The 26391-nt window shown below is 32.4% G+C and overlaps 2 protein-coding genes and 1 long non-coding RNA gene across 3 annotated transcripts; 2 read left to right on the forward strand and 1 right to left on the reverse strand.

Annotated features, from left to right (window-relative positions):
• Positions 1-2333: 2333 nt before the first annotated feature.
• LOC123665216 lies at positions 2334-2698 on the forward strand. Its single transcript, XR_006745009.1, has 2 exons — positions 2334-2426; positions 2600-2698. It is a non-coding gene; the product is annotated as an uncharacterized LOC123665216 (long non-coding RNA).
• A 716-nt stretch (positions 2699-3414) lies between these two features.
• On the forward strand, positions 3415-16025 carry LOC123664971 (general transcription factor IIH subunit 3). The gene is made up of 10 exons (XM_045599336.1): positions 3415-3498; positions 3805-4133; positions 9892-10131; positions 10609-10707; positions 11540-11636; positions 12639-12755; positions 13477-13605; positions 14572-14707; positions 15660-15696; positions 15897-16025. The coding sequence occupies exons 1-10, from the start codon at positions 3415-3417 to the stop codon at positions 15958-15960; spliced, it is 1332 nt and encodes a 443-aa protein (XP_045455292.1). The 3' UTR covers positions 15961-16025.
• Positions 16026-19863: 3838 nt separating this feature from the next.
• LOC123665092 lies at positions 19864-20673 on the reverse strand. The gene is made up of 2 exons (XM_045599438.1): positions 20479-20673; positions 19864-20207 (listed from the first exon to the last, which is right to left on the reverse strand). The coding sequence occupies exons 1-2, from the start codon at positions 20671-20673 to the stop codon at positions 20043-20045; spliced, it is 360 nt and encodes a 119-aa protein (XP_045455394.1). The 3' UTR covers positions 19864-20042.
• Between the last annotated feature and the right edge of the window lie 5718 nt (positions 20674-26391).

Raw genomic sequence — 26391 nt, forward strand, 5'->3', positions numbered from 1 at the left:
GACTGCGTTAATAAACTGATAGACTGCGAACCGTTAATTATTTTTACTCAAGAAATTATTTGTTAATATGGCTGCGCCTTTAAACTCCGATTGAACTTTTGTTAAGGGCAACACTAAAGATCTGTTTACTTTAACGTGTCGATAAAGCCGTGTATGTTAATAGATGAATTTATTGCCGTATTTACAGTGTAACCTTTCCATTTATTAATAATTTAAACAATTTCGTTGTAGCTTCGATGTTTAAATGATGTTAATCTTACTATCTAGTCCCAAAGTATTAATTAAAATACAATATTATCAAATATTTTAAATAGTCCTCAATATCAGTGGTGCTATAGCTATTTTATTATAAGAACATACGTTTAAATGTAATGTACAAAAAAGAAGCAAAAAAACAACATCAAATAGAAATAACGATACAAATTTCTGCAATACAAAATAATACAGCGACCAACCCTTCTTAATACTATAAAATACTACAAGGATATTAAAAACGCTGAAGTTTTTTCTAGTCGACCGACCACCAACGCATTCAAATGAACCATATCATTAGCTTGTACAAACAACGTCGTTAAATGACAGGTAACAGAGCTTGTCAAGTTGGGTATTATTCGAGTTATCGGTCGACGTGATCTCTCTTGGTTACTGTTAACATATATTTTGACAGATGACATAAGTTTATGTGCTATCTCCGATGAAATACAATTTGAAAGCAATAATAAGCTCCCGTCTTACGGCTGATAAAGCGGTTTGTGTAAATCATCGTAATGATATGTTTTGAAGTACTTTTTGGTACATTTAATAAGTAATTTATATAATTTTATGTAATGAGTTATGACTTAATATTATTTATACAATTAAAAACTGTACAACTACGATTTGTACAAAATAATCTTCTTTCTTAAGTGTCGACTTGTCAGGTAAGAGCGACTGGATTTATGTTTTAATTTTATTTCAGTAGTGTTTCAATTACTTTTAGATATCGATAAAATAAACCCTTAACATTTTATAAATATTTTTTTTATATATTTAGAATTAAACTTGAAATGAACTAATGAACTTATTTTATGTTCAGCATGAATACAATATTTACGCTACGTAGGTACCGTTGAACATTTTTTAAAAACAAACTCATACACGCACATAAACTTCAAGAAGATGTTTTCCTATAATAGTGCAACTACTTTTAAGTTAATTTAATAATGACAAAATAAAAGACAGATAGAATCTTATCATTAGTCATTTCCTAAGGTCAAGACATTTATTAACTTATTAATAACATAACATACCTAATAAGAAACAGATCTGTGACTGCCGTAGTGCAGATGAAAACACGCGAGTTTCTAGTATTGAAATAAGATTAATAAAAAATTTAGAACAAAAATGTCATTCAATTATTGATTCGTAGTCTGACCGATGTTATCAACGAGCACGAGTCACAACCGAACATCGGCACATGATGGATTTGTGCGTCTACACAGGGGTTTGAATAACTTAGGCGTACAAGGATGCTACTTTGAAGTTCATCATATAGGTACTCGTAGATATTAAAAATGTTGAACTCTTTTAATTCTACAAGACTACCGGGTAACTGAGTCCCTAAAATATTGGGAGTTTCAAAATAACAATCGCGGTAAGTTCCGTAAAATCCGTAAAAGTTTCGAAAACTTATATTAAAAATATAGCTTAAAATGCAATTAAAGACTTTTAAAAACATTTAAAACTTGGCACTTAAGGGGCTACCCGGCCGAATTTACTGTTTTTACATTCCTTATAGTATGCTTGAACGTTGAATAAACAATAAAGTTCTAAAGACAATATTTTAGCTTGATAATTGATCTGTAATTGTGTCTACTGATATATTGAAAAACTTACCTTATCACGAGAAAATGAATTTTTCGTGAACGCTTTTCTCGGTCTAAAATCCGTATAAACTCGCTAATTATGCAACGCATAGACATGAAACTTTAACCAGTAGTGAATAATGCATTACTCTTCAATACTGTCTGCCAATTTTTCAATTAAATAGATAATTTTTGAGAAATCTGTAATATTGAATTTCGTAAGTAAACCGGGCAAGCGGGTGTCTGCGCGGGCGACGAGGAGCATTCGCCTCTCGGCCGTTGTATGAGGACCTTGTGTCGTTTGATGCGACGCGCGCGCATTTATTGTTTATTATTTTATTTTTATTGACCCCACAATTTTGACATTTGTGTGATAGGACACTGTAGACACTTTAGTTTTACAAGTGAACGAAAGGACGCATTTACTTATTTGCTTGTGCAAATACTGTTTATTTAGTTTTATACGCGAGCGAAAGGACGAAATAACTACCTATTTGTTTACTTGTGCAAATTGAATATGCCGAAAGTATCAAAAGTGAAATGATATCAGCAACAAAGGCTCACGGAAATAAAAATCGCAGTGTAAGTACTTAATTACGTACTGATTTTTTATCGTAATTTTATATTGTATTGTAAGTTTATTACAATACTATAGAACGTATTAATAAAATTAATATAATATCAATTACGCTAAACAATTTATGCGCATAGGAAAATTTATATTATAAATAATCATCTTATTATTTTATTTACAGAGCTCAAAGAAAAAGACAGGTACTACAACAACTCGATGGAAATATAGAAAAGATTTAACTTCAGAAAATTGTCAACTTCGAACTTGCGATGTCACACAGTAAGTAAAATAGGCTAAGAGTCACACCGCATTATTAGACACTTCCTGACTGGGCTTTGCGGACTTGGTGCGGTTATAAAAAAAGTAAATCGTTATGTGAACCCGACTGCTTAAATCGCTGTGAGTGATTTAAAATCAAGTCCAGTACTCAGTATAGGAATCTAGATTGAGTACTGGACTTGTTTATCTTTCTTTTCAGTTTTTATGCAGTCGGTTTTTATTTATTTCTTTTAATTTCCTTTTTTTACTTAGGATTAGTTTAAATGAAAAATGAGTACCTAGCCAGGAAGTGACATTTTAATCGTAGGCATCGATTACGTAATAGTATAAGTTTTGTGTGTTATATGTATGTGTGTATGTAATTAAGTATGTATGTATGTATGTATGTTATATTGTGTATTCTTTTTGTCTTTATTCATACTATCTAATGAAATGACAGACCTACTTATAATCGACGAATAAAGTATTTGTATATGTATATTATTTATGAATGTATGTTTTAGTGTGTCAAACATACCTATATAGTACCAAAAAAAAAAATGCAGCAATAAGTGTACTAGTATTTGTTTGCGTGGATGTGTGTGTAGATATGTGTCTTTGTGTTATCTTAATTCAATGTGTACAAAATGTAAAATATGTTATTATCTTAGTAAATGTATATTTTTTTCTAGGACTACCTTCAAAAAAGTGCCACAAGGTCTAGATTTAATTACGCCTATGGCACATAAGAATAAGTTTGCAGAGTCAACTAATGGGTTTAATTCAACCTATTGTAAGGGATTAGAAAGTGAAGAAAAAGAGGTATTTCCATTTTAGTTATCACTGTATTATTTTACCTTTCACATTTTCTTTCTGGTAAACAAATAAAATATGTGTTCAACTTTTTGTTCTCGATTCAGTTATTTTTTTAATTTCAGTATACTGTTACTACGGAACCGGAAGAAATTATATTCGATAAACACGTCGGAAGGAAGATTGTGGCCATATCTCAATTCACGCAAAAAATTACTCAACTTTTGTAAACATGGCCATCTAGCGTATTCATCGAATGATATAATACTAACAGGAGAAAATCAAAATAGTCTGATATCATTATTTACTTTTCAGTGTAAAATGTATAACGTAACTCTTACAATCGAAAATGATATCTGTGAAGACAATTATTTAAATTTGAATGCATGTGCAGTAGCTGGTACCATCGCAATAGGATGTGGCCGGTCACAACTTGAAGAAGTGTTGTCAGCTATAAATTTGCCTAGTTTCACTGAAAATACATACGACCACAATCACAAGGTTATTGGCAAACATCGTCATCTCATTGAGGTGAAATGTCCCATTACAGCGCATAGAATCGGCATAGACGAAGCTATTAGGAAGAAAAAAATAACCGTCTGGAAAATAAATAAGAATGGTCAATACCACATTAACAAAAATTGGTATTACCAAATTCAAGGTCAATTACATGTAACACAAAGCAAAAAATGTATATATGCGGTATGGGGCAGTGAAAATGAATCCCTTAGAATCGAAATTATTAATAAAGACGATAATTTTTGGCAGAAGGAAATAAAACAAAAGTTGACAAAATTCTATATTGACTGCATACTTCCAGAACTGATTGATCCGAACACATTATTTAAGAAATATACTCAAATAAAAGCAAAAATGTAACCGATTCATATTTAAAAATAAAAATCACAATTTTAAATCAATGAGTGTATGTTTAATCATGTGTACTCAATATAATAATTGTGTTTGCAGGCAAACGAAAAAAAACTGACTTCAGTTATATCGACAAGTAATAAAACGCAGGTAGACAAAAAATTAGTCAAGTAAATACGCATTATCAAAGATTACTCCAAAAGTTGTAATCAGATCTCGATGAAATTTAAATGTGACCACATGATAAACATCGGCTTTCGATTAAATCAAAAATTGTCAAAATCGGTACACTAAAAAGTTATGCGGATTTTCGAGTTTTCCTCGATTTCTCTGGGATCCCATCATCAGATCCTAGTTTACTTATCATGGTACCACACCTAAGATATCTCCTTTCCAACAAAAAAAAGAATTATCAAAATCGGTCGATAAACGACGAAGTTATCCCCGAACATACATAAAAAAATATATACGGTCCTCCTCCTTTTTTGAAGTCGATTAAAAAGAGTAGGATTTTTTTTAATTTATTCGGCCCGCTGACTAGTGGTCTCTTTACAATCGACTATTCGGCTAGTCAAGGTGGCCAAAGCTATAATCAGCACATCTATACTAATTAAATTACTTACCAACAAATAGATATCCAGGTATTTCTTTTTAGTCCATCCCTAATTGCAAATTAACTCTGTAGCGTATTTAAATAATTTGCAAAGTTAGTATTCACATATATTTTAAAGTGAATAAATAAAATATATTTAGGTATTTTAATCTGTTTGCGTTATCAACTCTCGGCCTATAAAATCGATTGATGACTGCGCGTTGTAATAATACGCAACAAATCCGCTAGATGTCGTATTTTTCCTCACGCGCTTAAATACGTAAAAGTTGTCAGGTGAAGAGCGGGAAGGGGGCGGTCAAGCGAGTTGAAACGCGCGAGGTCATTCAGATAGGGTACGCCCTTAATGTGTATAACAATAAGTTTCTATACAATAATTAGTTTCACGCGCATTGAGTTGTCAAGCATATTTATTATGTTTTAGTTAGTTAATCGTAGTTCTACGCTTTATATTTAAACAATGGAAGTGGATTATTATATCTTTCTATTAATTTAAATATTTTTTAAAAACAAATTCATAATTTCGTAATTTATTAATTGTAAAAACACAAAATACTCTTATTTATATAACTTTAAGGAGGAAGTTCTCGATTCGGTTATATTTTTTTTTAACCGACTTCCAAAAAAGGAGGAGGTTCTCAATTCGATTGTATTTTTTTTTTTTTTAATGTATGTTACATCAGAACTTTTGCCCGTGTGGACCGATTTCGACAAATTTTCTTTTAATCGAAAGGTGGTGTGTGCCAATTGGTCCCATTTAAATTTATTTGAGATCTAACAACTACTTTTCGAGCTATATCTAATAATGCGTTTTTACTTGACGCTTTTTTCATCGACCTACGTTGTATTATAAAGCCGATGTTTATCATGTAGTCACATTTAAATTTCATCGAAATCTGATAACTACTTTTTGAGTTATCTTTGATAATGCGTTGTTACTTGACTATTTTTTCCTCGATCTACGTTGTATTACTCGTCGATGTAATTGAAGTCGGTTTTTTTTTCGTTTGCGAGCAAACACAATTATTTATATGTATTAATTTATACACCACCTTTCGATAAAATTCCCCGATTAATAATCATATTTATTTCCAACCAATTCCAACCAACACAATCAATTTTCTCGTGTGTTGCAGCCCTGTATTAAAATCTCAGTTGAGTGGGCAAGTATGCACGGTATGCTCATTTGACAAATATGAATCTATGACATCATGACATCTGTCCACAAGTGGCCATCACACTATTAATTAATCATATAAATTCCTGTAAACTTTTTAGATATGATTTACATAAGTTTACACTCGGAATATAAATTAGTCTGCTCCGTGTAATAACTAGATTTCTTGTGTTTGATTATTACTCTTTCATTTTTTATATTGTTCGATTACTCTAAATTATTTACGACTTATACATGTGATATGATATTCAAAAATGTTTAAACATCAGAAATAAAATAACTACTTATTAAATTGATTCATATGCCAGTTCGACAATAATAATTATTATTTCTTGTAATAAAATAATAAAATATCCAAGTTTACTTTTTTTATTTAATATATACATTGTTTGTTCAAGACTAAATGGCTCGTATACTACTTGTGTAGGTAGTTATGTACATATAAATAAAATACACAAAAGTTATAGGATAAGTACAAAATTATGTTACTACTCATTACGATTTATGAAAAAATAGCTTAAAATACAAAATCTTGATATTAGTTCAAATAATAGCAAATTAATATGAACGCTCCGGTGTAACCGACGACCATTCTGGTGTAATAGTGTGTGGGCTGTGTCGCGGGTTCGACTCTCGCTCGGAGTGGATATTTGTGTTTATACAAATATTTATTTCCGACCTGGCCTTAGTCCTTGTGAGTCCCCCCCCCACCCGTTCCCCTGAGAGCTGTCGGTCCTGGTTGTTATCATGTACACCTGATAGCGATCGCTACTCATAGTAGGCATACATCCGCCAACCCGCATTAGAGCAGCGTAGTGGATTAAGCTCTGATCCTTCTCCTACATGGAGAAAGAGGCCAATGCCCAGCAGCGGAATAATACAGGCTGTAGTGAAATTAATATTAAATATCAATATACATTTTAGAATTATTAATATAAAAATACCTTGTAATGTGAAACGCCTGTAAGATTAAATTAGCAAGTATGTTAGTGTAGAAAATCCAAAAAATATATATTTAACATTTTATTCCTCGTTTTAATACGGACAAATAAAATTTGTTATCAAGCATCCAATCACATGTGGCTATGGAACTGCCCCAAACTACCCTGCCCGTTGTACATATACGTAGAGGAGTTCGTAGTTTTATGTTTTATGTCTAATATGTCCGATTTTGTGTATAGAAGAAAATGAGGATACTCTATACTATAATCCACACCGACGGCTATACTTTTTTTTTGCTTATTTGTGTTTATTTATTGACCATCTAAGCAATAAGTCTTAACCAGCTACTCCCGCAACTTCGTTTGTAATTACATACATTTTAACTTAAATATTAAACTTTGACACTGCGTCTCCTATTAAAGCTATCATGTGATGTGGATTATATTATATATACTTCTTTTTCAGAAAACAATATTTTAGAGAAAGAACGAACTATAATGTGTGGAAAGAAGAAAGAACTATAATGGGTGGATGGATAAAGATGTACAAAAGGCTGTGCAAGAAAAGAAGGAAGCGTGGTTGGATTGGTTAGCGACAAAAGCTAACCAAAAAATTCAAAAGGCAACGGATGACGAGATAAAGGAAGCAAGAACGAAGTATAAAAGATTGAAATTAGCGGTGAAAGAAGTTGTGTCTAGAAACAAAGAAGAACGAAAGGATGGTTTTGATAGAAAGCTCACTGCAGATTTCCAGTCAAACATCAAGTTTTTCTGGAAATCCATCAAAACTGCAAGAGGAAAAACCTCTACCTCGGAACTGAGTACAATCAGGAGTCAAAATGGGAGCATTATAAAAGGAGAAGAATGTGTGTTGAAGAGATGGAAAGAGTATTTTGAAAGTTTGTTGGAAAGAGAGGAAGTGCAGGTACAACATACGGCACCTTCCATGGAAGTGAGTATAAATGGTGATGAAAGTAAGATAAGCATAGATGAAATAGTGAAAGCGTTGAAAAGTATGAGATTAGGTAAGGCTATAGGGTATGACAGGATTACCGTCGAAATGCTGAAGGCTGGACATGGAATACTGGCTAGCCAGCTGTACCGCCTTTTCAGTTTGTGCTGGCGAAATGGGCAAGTACCGGGAGATTGGTGCAAAGCCGCAATCGTCCCATTGTACAAGGGAATAGGGTCACGGCAGGACTGCAGGAATTACCGCGGTATAAGCCTCCTCAGCGTCGTCCCTAAATTGTATGCAAAAGTGTTGATTGAGAGGGTTGTGAATGAAACAGATGATAAAGTATGGGATGTACAAGGGGGATTTAGAAAGGGAATGGGATGTGCGGATCAGGTCTTTTCTTTGCGGTGCATAGCCGAAAAGTGTTTGGCCAAAAACAAAAAAGTCTATTGCGCGTTCGTGGATTTAGAAAAGGCCTATGACAGAGTGGTGAGAAATGAATTGTGGTCAGCATTGTCCATGAATGGTGTGAGCAGTGTCCTCATACGAACATTGCAATCTCTTTATAGGAATTCTAGTGCTTGTGTAAGAATAAACGGGGTATACACAGAATGGTTTAATATCGAAAAAGGTGTTAGACAGGGATGTGTAGCGTCACCGTGGCTGTTTAATCTGTACATGGACAATTGTTTGACAGATTTAAAAGAGAATGAAAGTGGGTTGAGAATGAATGAGTTACTCGTCAAATGTCTTCTCTATGCTGATGACCAAGTATTTCTTGCGTCTTCGGCCGAGGAGTTGCAGGAGATGGTAACTGCTATGAGTGGAGCTTTTGTAAGAAAGGGAATGAAGATGAATGTAAAATAGACGAAAGTGATGGTGTTTGAAAGAGATGGGGCAGTGACAGATTGCAATATCGTGATGGGAGATGAACAAATTGAACAGGTGAATGAGTTTGTGTATCTGGGTTCAAAGTTTACAAGAGATGGAAAGTGTTTGAGTGATATTGAAAGAAGAGTGAATGCAGGAAACAGGAGAACAACATAGACCTTTGGACTCCTTTATGAGCAGTCGGAAGGTGTCTAACAAGGCTCGTTTGGCTGTGCATTAGGGGGTGTTGGTTCCGACACTCGTGTACAGAAGTGAAGATTGGGTATGGCAGAAGAAACATGAAAACAGAATAAAAGTAGTTGAGTTAAGAGCGTTAAAAAGTATGATAGGAGTTAAACTGAGTGACAGGATAAGAAATACTGAGATAAGGAAACATTGTGGTCTGAAAGAAGATGTAGTGACAAAAATTGAGAAAGGTATGCTCAGATGGTTTGGCCATGTCGAGAAAATGAGTGAAGAACGATTGACGAAAAAAGTGTGTAAGGTGAGTGTGAATGGAACGGTTGGAAAGGGTAGACCTAGGCGGACGTTCCGAGACCAAATAAGGGACATCTTGAAAAAGGCCAGGTCAAGAGTACCCTAAACCGAAGAGCATGTATGAAGGGAATAATGAAAGTGGACGAAGCGAAAAAAGTATGTAAGGATCGTAGCAAGTGGAAAGAAGTGGTATCTGCCTACCCCTACGGGAAAGAGGCGTGATTATATGTATGTATATTTTAGTGCAATGTTTTTGCCTTTACTCTATGGCAAAGGATTTAGAAAAAAAATTTGACATATGACATTGACAATAATCGAAACAACAAAAACAGCGGTTTATATCTCGCTGTTTTGCCTTATTGTTTTAAACAAATGATTTATAAATAAAATATAAATTTTAAAAACAAATAATATTATAATTCTAGAACAACACAATAAAAATGGCAGATGACGAAGGTAAATTTAATAATTTTAAATAATACTTCATCCTTAATGTTTTACTGTTAACGGTTATATTTTTTAATATTTTCTTATGTTTAGCGCCGTCTGATAGCAGTCTCCTCGTAGTAATAGTAGATACGAACCCAAACCAGCGATATATAACAGAAGATCCGAAAGTACTCACAAATTGCCTCGATGCTGTGATAGCCTTTGCCAACTCGCATTTGATGCAGAAAACCAGGAATCAATTAGCTGTGATCGGTTGTCATTTTCATAAAAGGTACTTTATATTTTAACTTTTAGCTTCCACGGTCATTAAGTCATTATTTAGATGTGAAATGGCCACCCATTACTATTGTGCCAACAAAAATGCTACCATCAGGAACTCAGAATAACCAGGAATAATCATTGTTAAGGCCCTGTTTTAACTCAAAATGATACTTTAAGACTTGTTTCACCAGTTGTCAATCATCTAACTTTTATCTGTTTAATTCGATGTAAGTCAGCTTTGTCAGAAACTGATGATCGCCCTAGTATTTGTACTGTAATAATATACATCTCTCTATATTTCTGTGTATATCGTGTATATGCGTTTAGTATTAATATTAACAATTTAAATATTTTTTATCTTTCTTTATATGTGTCTGTATTTTGGTGTACATTAAGAATAAATAAATAAATAAAATAAATAAATTTTTGCAAATTATAATTACTATCAAAATAATTAATTAAATTATGAAACATTGTATATTTTTAGTGAATACTTATACCCATCGCCTGGAAAGCCATTGGATGTGAGACAAATCGATGGACAATATGAGCTGTTCACTTTGGTTGAGAAAACTATTAAAATGAGGTAACATGTTATGACTGCGACATATTAAATGTATACAATGATACTTTTTTATCTTAACTAACTCCTTATCAAGCACTGTGGCTAGTCTAGGCCCAACTAGAATCATCATGTGATAATAATGTAGTAAGATCTAGACTGTTTCACAAGTTTATAACCTTCCTCAAATATTAAGTTAAACCTGTGATTTGTAGTTTGTGGAAACTGCATCCAATTTTGTTCATTTAATTTTGCACGTTGCTAGAACAAACATACAATACAACCTAAATTCTAAAAACAGTATTTTTCGTCAATATTGTATCTATAAAGATCCTAATAATTCACTTACCTAAATATATCTAAGGCATAGAAATCGGCTAGTCACAATTTTACTGTTTATGTAATTATCTATATATATAAAAATGAATGTTTGTCTGTATGTCCTTTATAGAATCGTAAGCTATGCATTTGCTCAGGTCATGATCTTCAGCAAAGTGTTGTGCATGAGCCCACGAAGGTTTCTGAGTTGATACAAGCAAAAAATAAATAAAAGTAAAATAAAAAGCGTGGCAACGCGCTCAGGGTACAGCTGGTTTTTATATAAAAATATATACTAACATTATAGGTGAGTCAGTCCCATATCTGTATAAACAAAAACAAATTTCTAAATGTCTTGTTTTAATTTTTTAAAGTTTACTATTACTATGTAATGAAGGTTTTTAGGGAATGAAAAATTAGGAAAGTTGCACAGGAAACTGTATAATTTTAGATAACCTTTGGTTCTTAAAACTTCATGTGTATGTACTCTTATAAAAAGTTAATATTTTAAGTAACAAAAACAAATTGTATCTTCCAGGCTTGTGAATCTAATTAAGAGTCAGCCCCAAGAAGAGAGACCAGGAGAATCTCTACTTGCTGGTGCTATGGCAATGGCTCTCTGTTGCATCTCAAGGGTATTGTATTGTATTGTTGTGGGCTCGGTTTTCCGCATTTAGACACAAAGGTGGTCTGTTATGCGTGAAAAGAGGGCTGGCTAAATTAGCCAGCCAGCTCCTTCCAGAAGCTCAGAAGCCTCCTGGGGCCTTCTCAGGCTTCTCGGAGCGTCCTTATTTCGCATCTCGAGGGTAATGTCATAAAAAGTACCCATATATATTGAAACTAAGACAGAAGGGAGTGTTACAAACTGTCTTCTTCTTTAAAGACTATGGCTCCATCAGCTGTTCAAAACTGTTGGAGGAGTATTTTAGTGCTTGTCTAATTTTTATTAATTCTGTCTTTTTCTAATACACCACAAATGCTCAATTTATTGAGTTGAGACCTGTAAAAAGTCTGAAAAACATAGTCTTAAATACCCTTAACTCTGTAATATCCCATTGCGGGGCATGGACCGCTTTCCCCATATAGGAGTAGATCAGAGCTTAATCCACCACGCTGCTCCAGTATGGGTTGACAGATATATGACTAGCGATCCCTATCAGGTGTACATGATAACAACTGGTACCGATAGCTTAACATGCTCTCCAAGGCACGTAGGGGAGACCCACAAGGACTGCACAAACACCCAGATCATGGCAAACATCAATATGACCAATACAAATGTTTGTCATGTTCAGAGATCGAACCCACAACGGCCAGCACAACAGCCACAAACCAGTGCTGTAACCGTTGCATCTTAAATACGATTTTCCAAATTTTGTTTCTTTAATTTTAAAATTCAACCATTGAAAGCATATCACTCTAAAGTTTGAATTGCTATCCAGATTAAAGGTGATATTGAGAAAACACAAAAAAACTGTAATGTATAATGTGTTTAATTTAATTTAAATTGTAAACGGAGACAACAATGTAAGGAATTACAACATAGGTTCAATAGTAAACAGCCTTAGAGTTTACAAAGAAAAAACCAATGGTTTATTCTTTATACAAGATAATAAAATATTTTTTTATCTTTGCAGATGCGACGGGAAGCACCACCAAGTTTACGACTTAGTAGTCGTATTCTCGTTGTGACTGGTAGTTCAGACACAGCTGCACAGTATATTAATTATATGAATGTATTTTTTACTGCACAGGTAAATATTAAATATTTAATTCCTTTTAATTTATTGGAAAATTTCCAAATTTTTGTATATATTGTTAAAGAAAAACTTATAGTCGTGTCAATAACAGACCATAAAAATGTTTCATAAAAATCCTAAACAATTCGGTATCTGATTCAACTCATAATCTTTTGCTCAAAAATATGTTCTAAAAAATAATACATTTATAATAAAAGTTTCTCGCTTAATAATGTCCAGTAGAATGAATACCTGAATAGACTGAGACGCACACAAAACAAACACCCAGACACACACACACTTATATGATTATGAATTATGAAAATAATAAACCTGCAACTACCATGGTAGTTAGTCTCTGTAATGACTGTACAAACTTATTGAAGATGATTTGTGAAGCGCGTAGATATGTTAGTCTGTGTAGCAGCATGATAGGTTAAAAATTCTTTCGTCAAATTAGATTAGGCTTAGATTGGAATTTTCACTATAATAAAATTTATTATAGACACCTCACTTAATAACCTCCACTTAAACTAAATTTACTCCTAGATTAGAATTAGATATATTTATTTCGAGAGTCTGGAAACAGACAATACACAGGCACAAATGCCTAAAACACAACCGCCTGTCTAGACTACACATACATTTGTCATGAGCAGGGATCGAATCTGTGACCACCACAGGCAAGAAAATATTACACTTTGTTGTTTTAACTTTAGATTGTTTTTGTTTTCAGAAACAACAAGTGTTAATTGATGTCTGTTCTCTGGACAAACACTTGAGCTTACTCCAGCAAGGCTGTGACATCACCGGTGGGCTTTATTTGAAAGTGCCGTCTTTAGAAGGATTACTGCAGTACTTGTTGGTGAGTTACCAGTACTAGTTAGTTACCTACCAACATTTAATGTGGCTGCTTGTTTACGCGGCTGGAGTTATTACATTTACGTAGCGCTATCCATCAAATAGCGTAATTCGTCAAACAGCGTTGTCCGTTAAATAACGGTTTTTTTTTTTTTCAATATACTGAACAACATCAACGAACTTGTAATAGCCTGTGCCTTTTTTTTTAAATTATCACGCATTTTAGACCAGCAGGGCTATTCTGTAAATAACCATTTCGATATCGAGCTTCACCTGAGTGACAGCGGTCACTTCGAAAGCGAACCCACTTGACCTTGGTTTGGAATTCTGTAAACATTCCGTACGCACAAGCGATGTGAAGTGAGTGTCGAATCGAAGAGCGGCAATTTAGAGCTGTGTTTATTTTATCGATATTCTTTTCTTATGACTTTATTTTAGAATATGTGCATGAAGTCAAGTGTCGAATCAAGTCTCGAATTGTGATGTATGAAGCGGTAAATCCCCTTACAGAATACCGAATTCATACTATTAAATGTCAACGTTCTCACGCAACAGGGTTCGACTCGTCGCCGCACTCACAAGTGTGGCGCTACGGGACTGTCGAGTTTTAATGAATACGAATTTGATATCTCACCGCGGATTCCGCTGTCGAGACACAAAAATGTTCTTACAGAATAGCACTACAGGCTTCGCACTCTATCGTCGCTCGCTCAAGATTCGTGCCAATACATGTACCATTAGACATTCAGCTATATTTCTTAGCAGCACTATATAATTAGAACTTGTTTTTATTTATTTAAATACATTTCTATATAAATTCCAACCAAAGTTTAATCTGTTATACGTATTATATAAAAAAAAATTACACAACTTTACAGCTGTTGTGCAAAAAGATTTCTAGTGTACATAATATATATACACAAATATTGATATTTATGTGTGTATGTGTATATTTTTTTTGGTTTAACAGTGGGTATTCCTACCGGAAGCGTGGGAACGCAAGATGCTGGTGCTACCGGGGCGAGGCCGGGTGGACTACCGCGCCGCCTGCTTCTGTCACAGAGAACTGCTCACTATCGGATATGTGTGCTCCGTTTGTCTTAGCGGTGAGATTATTACTTTTATAACATCTGATATATAAAATTCTCTTGTCGCGGTGTTTGTAGTTAAACTCCTCCGAAACGGCTTGACCGATTCTCGTGAAATTTTGTGTGCATATTGGGTAGGTCTGAGAATCGAACAACATCTATTTTTCATCCCCCTAAATGTTAAGGGTAGTCCACCCCTAATTTTTTTCTTAATTTTTAGATAAATTATTTATTTTATAAATTATTTTTTTTATGATACAACATTACAAAATACATACAACCCTAAATTTTCAACCCTCTACGATCAACCCCTATTTTTAAATAGCGTTTAGCGGCAAGACAACGTTTGCCGAGTCAGCTAGTTATTTTTATAATTATCTTCATTCCAAAAAGTTACAAATTTAGTGCTGTTGAGGAGGGGAAATATCACTTCTTTTGTCGAATGTGCGATTTTAAACCAAAAACACCTTTCAACCTCAATGCCTCTCTGCAAATTTGTATCACGATACTTAATTTTCAAAACCTTAATCAGATTATACCTGCACTATATTTAGTACTAGCTGTACCATGCGTGCATTGCTACGCTTTTTTTTTGTTCGTACCAACTCAGAAACCTTTATGGGCTCATGCACTTTGTTCAAGATCATGACATGATCAAATGCATAGTTTACGATTCTATAAAGGACATACAGACAAACACTTATTTTTATATATATAGATAATGGACACTAAGCTCCTGTTTTTAGTACCCTGTTTCACCACAACTAATAATCTATAACTTTTGGTGTTTTTTAATAGAAATATCTACACATATAGATTGAGCGAGTGAGGTGTTTGTGATTATCTGTTGATTACCATTATACGTCCGATAACTATCTGAAACTATCAGTAACCTGTATTTAAGATTATTTTATCTATACACAACTTAAAACTTGACTATATCTATACAATAATTTATTATTTGTTTCAGTATTTTGTAAATTCAGTCCGATTTGCACAACTTGTCAGTAAGTATAAAATTTTGAGTTAATTAGAATATTTTTTTTTAATTGTTTATAATGACAGCATATAATATTCTTTCATAAATTTTCTATTTATCTTTTATATATATTATTATACATATTATTATATATTTATCTATTATATTTTATCTTTGATTTTAAATGTCTTGTTTGGTTTTCCTTCACTTGTTATTTTTTTTTTTCAGTACTGTTTTTAAAATTGCCGGCCCCCTGCCCATCAAACCCAAGAAGAAGAAAATGAAAATTTAGCTGTAAGATTACATAACGTTGTATATATTTAATTAGTTTTATTGAAATAAACTTCTTAAAAAATATATTTTGTTTTAGTTACAAATAAGATTCTAAAAAAATCCTCACACATATCTAAAATTCTCGTGTCACAATGTTCGTTATCATACTCCTCCAAAATGGCTGGACCGATTTTTATGAAATTTTGTGTGCATACCGGGTAGGTTGTTCCTTTAAAGTCCACGGAAGGTTTTAATAGTAAAAATTTTTTTTTTTTTTTACTATTAACTTTTCACAGAACGAACTCTGTCCGGGCAGCTAGTATGCTATAAATACTTTTATTTCATATTAAAAAGTAACAGTACGTATCGTTATTGCCATCTACAAGTTGATCGCCAATCAAGACGATTAGTTATCGATAAAATATTGATAAAGCTATTTTTATGGCACTTAGTGAAAAGAAACCGATATAATACAATTAAAGTGTGGTCATGTAAATTAAATTATAAGTATCTACTCATATATAGGTATAAAAAGCACGTAATAAGCGACGTTGAAGCATCATGTACCACGAAAGGGTTCATATAAAAACATCGCAATTGAATAGCGTGGAGGGACACTCGAAAAGGGGTGGCAAATTCACCATAATTTTTTTAACTAATAATAAATTTAAATCCTGCCTATCAACGGCGTAAATACGCGAGATAAGGTAACACTAATAGGAAATAGTAAAAACTTTAATACAATCGTAACCACCAACACGGACAGCGTGTTCAGATTAATCTTTATCACTATATTGGCAATATGTATGCTAGACATATTGTTATAGTATGCATTATGCACCATTCATATTATTAAATTTTAGTAAAACGTCCAGATTTCAAACTGTTAGTACATAACCTTCAAATTATGAGCTACGCAGTTTTTAAGTTGTCTGGGAAAATTTATTAAAACTGTTCGTTACAGGCAATTTGACTAGATGGTTCTGTATTTATTTATTTTTTTAAATAATATAACTACTTTTATCTATAAATCAGTTTGTTTAGCTCGTTAGCCAATGATCTAATAAATCTAATAATGAATAACGGCTATCTGTCGAAATACAAAAAGTAGTCATAGCAGTGGCGGATTTACCAGTAGATTGAGTAAGTTGGAACAAAAAGCGGTAATTTTGGCCTATTTTTTTGTTTTACAGTAATGTTTTTTTTTATACATCCAGAAAATGAGTCGAAAATCTAACAAAAATGTCAACATTTCAGTACTTTTGTAAAATATACTCTTAAGACTAATGAATTGTATAAACAATCCAATAGGGTTTTAATATTACAATTTGAATTCAATAATTTTGACTCATTTTTGAAATGATAGGTGCCTACTTTTGACGCGTTTAGAGAGAGAGAAAGACACGCGAGAGTGAAATTGCTGAAGAAAGTTTTTCTCCTATAATATCGGAATTGAAAACGTTGAGTATAAATATTGGAGACTTTCGGGACAGTCATAAAATCATCTATCCATCCACCAGCCTCTGTAAGTCAACTGCTGGACATAGGCCTCCCCTAATTTCCGCCACTCCGTCTGGTCATGCGCCCTCTGGATCCAGCGGATTATGTAAGCTCGACGCAACGCTGGCAAAAATTTATGAGTGAATTCGGGAAATTAAAAACATTGAATATAGTAGATCTGACACGTTTATTACCCCACGAGGACGCGTGTAATCTCTTTCTTCTCTTTCTCCTCTTTCTTCATGTTTGAGAAGGATTGGAGCTTAATCCACCACGCTGCTCCACTGCGGGTTGGTGAATATGTTCCTACTATGAATAACGATCGCTATCAGGTATTATAGAAACAACCGGGACCGACGGCTTAACATGCTCTCCGAGGCACAGTGGTGGACAACCAGACCGGAAGTAAATATTTGTATAAAACAAATTTCCACTCCGAGCGGGATCGAACTCGCGACCGCCAGTGCTTAGGCGCCGCCGACACGACGCGCTAGAATTATTTCATTCAATAATAAAGATTACGATATAAATTATGGCTTCGTTTTATGCAAGTAAATTATTAATAAAACTGTTATCGGAAGGCAAGATTAAAAATGCATATTGAGTTTGTGAAATCAGTCTTTAATGTCGTACTTAAATGTAAGCTATACAAACATATCACACGTAAACTGCACTTGAAATAATGAACGTATTACAAAAAATAATAACCAAAGATTAAAAATATTGATTAATTTTCTTCATATTCAAACTAATTGCAACTTATGTAACTCGAAAATAAAAAAATAATCTTTATTTAATTTGTCAAAAACTCATCTGCCACTAAGTTACGCACGGTCGTAAGAGACGCCATGGACAGAGACCGGTGGAGGCAAATCATCCGCTCCAGATGCAACCCTGATGCTGACCACGATCCTCAGACATAAGGGACCGACAAGAGAGAGAGAGTTTGTTTTAAATATATAGAAGTCTCTAGACACGGCATAATTAAAAAAATACAAAAATAATAAGTAATTCAAATGACAAAATCTAAAAATAAAAAATAATTCCGGAACTTTCTCATATCTATATAATCACTTATAACATACATACTCATACGTAAGTAGATAATTTCCTTTTGTACCTACATATAAACTCAATTATACTTCTATCACTAATGTTGCAGGCGTGATAAGAATCACAACTCTTTTATCATTTGTTGAAATACAGTATATTATACCTATGTGACTACTAACAATATGACACGTTTTATTGTAAAAAAACTGCTTCATAGGTATCAAAACAATATAATAATATTCATGTCTTAGCCGTCTGCTGGGTTTTTCAATTGGTGACAATACAGGGGCCTAAATACTCCCAAATTTATTTAGGTGGCGAAAAAATTGTGACATACCTTGGTTGTTCGGAGAGATTAGATGGTGTCTAGCTAACCTGTGTTGGGTTTATGACATTTAACAAGTAATGTGGTTTTTAGGCGATGATTTGGCGACTTTATTTCTTCTTTTTGTTTTTTTTTATTATATCTACTTTCCTTTGCTTGTACCTGAATTTAGCTTAAACATGACGAATTTTAATACAAATTTTCAAGTATAATCTACAAATGTAGAAAGTATCGACTGTGTTGGCTATGAAACAATCACATGTATGTTACGTGTTTGTTATCTCTGTTAGTAATATTATTAGACTCTAAAAAGATTTATTTAAAATATATGAACATATACACCTACTAAAAAAAATTCTAAGTTTTGAAAAGAAAATATGAAAATTCAGGATTTTCTTTTATTATTTCGATCGTGAAAATGTGATCACTTTAGCTTTTATTCAAAAAAAGAAACTATGTCGGTATTGTATAAAACTCGTTTTATAAGCTTTAGTTAGACTACTTACTGACTTACATAATAATATTATTTTAATATACACTTTATAGTTTTGCATATATAATTCGAACTTGTAAAGTCTTGACAGTTATTGTAATAATCTTAAGCGATAATAATGACTGACACATTTTACCTATGCTTAGAAAACTGATGATAAAAGACACCTACGTGACGTAAATGATATAATATCTATATTTTAAGAGTATTTACAATACATAAGATATACCTACACCTTTCCTTGATACTTATTTAAAAATCTCATTCAAGTAAGCAAAAATTTAAAGTTTTGCGTAAATTTCATTACAGTTCCTTCGATACGATGCTAGTAATTATTATTAAAAAAGCTGTAAGAGGTAGAGTGAGTAAGGACAGGAAAGAGGCTGTTGATATCCGGTGCCTTGACTCAGCCTACGAAACAACTTAATCTAATCCCGTACAAAAATTATAGAAAAAATTCAAACATTTCACTGATTAGGATTAAAGATTATTATATTATATAATAATTATAGATAAGATTAGGGTCTTTAGACTACAAAAACATAACCAAGTCGATTCTTTATAACGTTTCTTTTGATAAATCAAACCAATACATCATTATTGTAAACAAAAATTCCTACAACATAAGATACGCTGTCTACAACGCTCATTAATACACAAATCATACAAAAACGATTAAAACTAATACTACCATTACATAACTAAATATTATTCTTACAGTTAATTCTTCCTATATCTTCTCGATAATTTCAAACGCTCTATCAATTTCCTCTTCGGGAGTTTTCAAAGGAGGTGTACAACTGCGTTGCATGTTTGTCGTTTGCATCTCCTTAACAATGGGCTTCTGATTCGTTTGGTATTCAACACTTTTCCTCTTTTCAGTCATTTGAATTTCCTAAAAATAAGACATTGACACTTGGGCACTTCTATTACATTATCAATAAACATAGTAATTGTAAATTGTGTCATTTACTATTGAACACGTTCAAACACTTATAATCGTAGTAAAATAACGATCGGCATTAAAAAATACTGAGTATTTTAAAAGAGTAAAATGCACCGTAGTACGTGTTAGTGCTACATTACTGTGCTAAAAGTAATCACTTTAGTAATGTCCTAAAATTGTGCAAATTATTTGTCTGAATTCATAAGTAAATAAAACTAACCTGATTGTACAATTCTAAAGACAGTGAATGACGCTTCCTGTTAGAGTGTTTCATTCTGCCAGATCTAGATATAGATAGTTTTCTTCGGCCATCTAGCGGTAGCGCGTTTGTCACCTTTTCTTCGTCACCTTCTTCGTGCTTGGAATTCTTTCTTCTGTCAGTTGTGTAAAAGATCGACTTGATAAATTTGGCCATTTTTACTCATCTACTTAATCGATTGATGGTTGAATATCATTCCATTTTCGGCTAACCCTAAAAGACAATGACTGTTATGCAAGGACTTATTTTACTTACACTGCATTGAATTAATTTATATATACAACAATATCATTATATATATATGTATCATTTTCTGACTTCAACGTTAAACAAATAATTAAAAATCACTCACAAAATTCAAATACAACTGTTTTTAATAATTTATACGTATTTAAGCAGTAAAACTTACGCAAAAATTCAAGCGACGAAATAAACCAAATGGCGATTCCAAAAAATAATTATTCCGTAACATCAGAACCCTTACATCACATAAACGATAAACACGTATTAAAACCTGAAACACGTCTAATTACCCACAATTGTTTCACCGCTAGATAAGCTTATTTGAAAATGCAATATTTTCGCTACTGATAACACGCGTGAACACAGGTGCAAACGATTACACTCTGCACTCTATATTATTTACCGTGTTTGATTAGATACTTTTGATATACTTATCGATAACGTTTTTATGATAATGAATTAGATTATCATTATAAGGTTAATGATTTTATTTGTTGTTGCTCTTTATTATATTTTTGATATTGCAAACGATTGATGTTAACGGAAATAAGGATTGGCTAGATAACGTTTTAGTACGTTGGCCTAATTAGTGATAAACGACTATATCTAGCTGATATTTTTTTTTTCATACAAAATTTCAAATATCATATCATAATATAGATTTGTTACAAAAAATAATATCTTTTAATGGTAATTTAATTATGAGATATAAGTTAAAATAGGACAACTTAATCTATTCACGATTGACATTGAATTCGTGTTCTAATCTATAGAAACTTAAAGTAACATTTACTTTCAAGGTTTATGATAAATGGCGTGGCAACAAAATTTTTTATCAAATAAACTACGATTGAATACTTACACGCATTACTTTTTATCATAAACAGTTATTTATTCGTATACTGTAAAGCAATATCTCAAATCGAAACTATCAAGTAAATAGGATAGATTAACTACGTAGTTGACTGAAGTAAATGGGAAGAAGAAGTGCGTATTTAAACCAAGGATGTAAGTATATAAGGCCGTAATAAGAAGTTACCTTGTTACGTTCAGCCACATTTCTTTCGAGACTAAGAACGTAGACACCTAACACGTTATAACTTAAAACACATATGTTTTGTTATCTTTAAAATTGATTTGACAAACCCTGCTTAAACTTGAAACAATTAAACCTTAATTTATTTTAATTTACAAAATATTTAATAACTTTATTTCTTAATCAATAGGCATTAATCCTATGTTGAAACATACATTCCTATGTACCATTACACAATACAATTTATTTTACAAAAGTACTTTTACAATATTTATATATTATTTTTATTATATTTGCTGTGTGGCTACGGCAATAAAGAATATAGCCACCCCCTCTCTTCCCGTGGGTGTCGTAAGAGGCGACTAAGGGATAACACAGTTCGACTACCACCTTGGAACTTAAAAAGCCGACCGATGGCGGAATCTCCATCCAACTAATGGCAATGAAATACACAGACCGTAGACGGGCAGCAGCGTATTCGGTGCGACAAAGCCAGCCCTGCGCTCCAATCAATCCGCCTGCCCAGCGTGGTGACTATGGGCAAATTCAAACCATTTTTGGCGTGAACTTGTGGAGGCCTATTTATAATATGACTATATATTAGGCTTTGGAATGTAGAGACTGCAAAAAAGTCTTCTCCATTCTACGTGACATTGGCGAAATCATCTGTGCTAGTTTGGCACTGTTGGAAGCCATTAAGCTGAATGAATGAATGACTGCAAAAAAGGAATCGCCAAGAAACTCCCCGGTCACTCTTTTAAAAGAAACTGTCAATTATTACAAATTTAGTTGTGTCTTGCATGAACAATGTTGTTCGAGGTCATTACTGAGGAGGTTTATTGCAAATAAACGATAAAACTCATTTTGAAGTACTTAAATTAATAAAACATAACTGTAATAAAATCTTGAGTGCAATTTTAAAAACTGTTATAATAATTATCAGCTTAACTAATAAAAATGCATTATACAATTTGATAATTCTTCGAAAAACGTAAACAGGCTGTACTTTGTCCTCAACAAACAATTACAAATGAAACACGTTATAGTTTTAGTACGTTGCAAGTTGCTTTCATGTAACATAATTAAAAATTGTGACACAGCTCGATTGATAATTTATTTTGCAATATCACTCTTAGATCTCTCTTTTTCTATGGAAACGTGAGTTACATTTTTTATACTTTAGTAGAGGGTTTTTTTTGTCGAACTCGATAATTATGTCTAAATCTGCCATTTTAGTGTTGAATCGGTATATCAATGTTATTAGGCACGCACGCACGCACGCACGCACGCACGCACGCACGCACGCACGCACGCACGCACACACGCACGCACGCACGCGCGCACGCACGCACGCACGCACGCACGCTCGCACGCACGCACACACGCACACACACATACAGACACATACAGACACACACACACACAACATATGCATTAATTTACCGCACTCTACTGACTCACATAGGAAGACGAACTTATAAGAACATAAGGAAAAATAAAACACTGTACATTTAAAAATATTATTTATATTAACTGTACAAGTAAAGATAAAATTAAAAGCCAATACGTCTATACAAATACCGCGCAGTGTTACAGTAGCTAACAATATTAAATACTTGACCCTTTACAAATTAAATATTGTACAGAAACTTTAAAATAAAATAACAAAACATATTATAACTGTTTAAATATTAAAATTTTTGTTTAGTTTATAATAATATGCGTGGTGTCTATGTACGTCTATGCCTAGTCATAATTTACTTTTTATGTTGCTATCAATTTACTGAGTTTTAATATCAACCTTGAAAAAAAAAATTAGTATGAATATAATTACAATATGTACACAGGTACATAAACGTTATGTAATATTAAATTTTTAATAAGCTTAATACACATATGTAAATGTCATGGAGAGACATTCTTCTAATTTAGAAGAAAATGAAGTCAAAATATTTGTATGTCGACGCCATATTTTGTTCATGTGACGACATAGCAAACAATTTTAACAAATTGACAACACAATTGACTGGGTTTAATAACAACAATAATAAAAAAAATTATAATCAATAACCACGTGATCGCACACAGCGATAGCAGTGACGTAAAGCAGCGTTGACGCGAACGAAAAGTTATTACACTATCGTCTCTCACCATCAAAATCAGGCTGGCAGTATGGCAGACTGATGCACCTGTCAGTTGACTTCAAATGAACATTATATTTGTTTCCCAGGGCAATATTAGCTAGTATATTTTACTAATACATAGATATCTGAATTGTTTAAGGCGTTTTAGACACAATAATGAATGAAATAACTGAGATTTTTTTTCTCTTATTAACAACTGTTTTTTTTTTTTTTTCAATACAAAAAATTTAACAGATAATATATTAGTTTTCAATGTTTCAACCACAAAGTATAGATACAAGGAGTCCGAACGGTATAGGCTTTTCCATAGTATTCATGTACACAATAATAAACCCAGATGTTATTTCTCTTTTCTGCCAGTGGCTGCGCTAGAATTTAGGACGTACCGATGCTATTACTATTACACGTAAACAAGCGTTGGTTCGCGAATGTTGAATTTAATTTATTTAAATATAAAATATTATTTTATTTGTTTAAAATTAGTTCTAATAAAAAGAACTGGTAAGGTGTTAAGGGTTCATGGGTTCATGGTTGTGTTAGTGATCGAAAGGCAAGTGAAAGTGAGTAACCTCAAATACCTGGTAAAAATTTGTGTTATGAACAATTAATTTATAAGTTTATGTAATTTTTTACTAATATTTAAAAAAATTGTATTTTTATTTATCTTTTGAAATAAAAAAAAAATTGAATTGCGCAGTAAATGGAGGTCTTTTTTACTACTGACTAAAAAAACCACCACGTGTGAACAGTCGTACGCCTGGGTGGGGCGAGATGGGGTCGCGCTAGCATTCGCCACCTCGCCCCGGAGTAAATGGAGTTCTGCTATGGGCCAAGAATTAAAAGCTGCAACATTTTTTTTCCAGAGCTGTCAATAGCAAAAAAAAACTTACCGCGTAAGGATTTAAACGAGTACTTCTTGTAAATTGACGCGCCCTACCGGCAAAAATTCTGCCCCCTAAATTGAGACCATTCGTTCAACATTACGTTCGGACTCCTTGTATACTTCGCGGTTTCAGCATTCATATACAGCTATGAAGGCACACGGAAAAATTACTATTATTTTTAAATTCTATATTATTACAAATATTAACAGGACGATAAAACGATGACCAAACGGACGGATCATCTCTATATATCACTTACCATATCGTTTACTTATTTATTTTGTTATTGTTGTTTAAGTTTTAGTTTACTATTATTTAATATCATTACATATGAAATTTAAGTAATTGAACATGAGTTATATTAAAAAAAACTAATGTAACTTTAATATATATATTTTTACAAATTGCATGATATTTTTAACCATAAATTCATAGCAATGCTAACAGCAAATGCATGTTATTACTAAAAATAATAAAAATAATATAAATAATAAATTATACACGCCAAAATTTTATTAAATGACATATTTTGAACATCGTCATCCATTGTCACTTTATAATCCATCCATTGTAAACCGTGATTTTGTCAACTATACCTAATCAATGAACACAAAATGTATTATTAAGCTGAGGTTATTGTAGAGGTTTTACGAGTCCATAATAGTCTATAACATAAGTGATGTGAGTTCTGTGCTATTTCACAATTTGACGACCTGCAATAGTAACATACTAGTATATTTCGCGCTCGATTCGCGCGCCATTCGATAATTATATCGATACATATATCCAAAACTATTTATTAGTTGAAAATTTATATTGTATAAATTTAAAATATATAGCTCTGTTACTATTTTCAGGAAAAAATCTTATTTCAAATATTGTGAATTTTAAATAAGTTTGTTTTTCTCTTTTAAATTTTAAACGAGTCTTTCAAATAAAGCTGTTCGTTGGCAAAACGCATCGTTTTTTGAATATAGATATTATTATATTATATAACTAAACACATTTTGAGTAATCAAGAAAAGTTTTCAATTTAAAAACAATTTTCATTACTATTTCTTAAAGTACGTTGGCACCGAATGTCCGAAAATTATTTTTTACAACTAAACATGCTTTTATTTACAAGATTCACAAAATAATTTTGTCTTAAATTAATATCATCCAACTTATTTTGACAAAATAAGCATGGTATATAATTTTGGAGTAAAAAAATAACCTAAACATATATATAATTTTTTTTTTTGGTTTTTCTTTTAGTATGGCTGCCATATTAATGAGTCTCTAACTAATATTTATAAAATTATAATCTTAAAAAGTATGGCTTAGTAACATGGTTAATAGGCCAAGGCAAGTATATTATGACAGTAAAAGCTTTTGTATTATGAAAATATTCTATTTATACTATATTTATTACCTAATATAGAGATTGGGATATGATTTAAAATATTTTTTTAATATTTTTTTAATTCTCTTTAATTTTGAAATATTTTAAACTTTATTATTACATTATTTAAAAAAAAATCAGACATTTATTTATTAAAGTTACCATTGTAAAAAAAGAACTATA

The sequence above is a fragment of the Melitaea cinxia genome, chromosome 23 (assembly GCF_905220565.1).
Source record: "Melitaea cinxia chromosome 23, ilMelCinx1.1, whole genome shotgun sequence".
NCBI lineage: Eukaryota > Metazoa > Arthropoda > Insecta > Lepidoptera > Nymphalidae > Melitaea > Melitaea cinxia.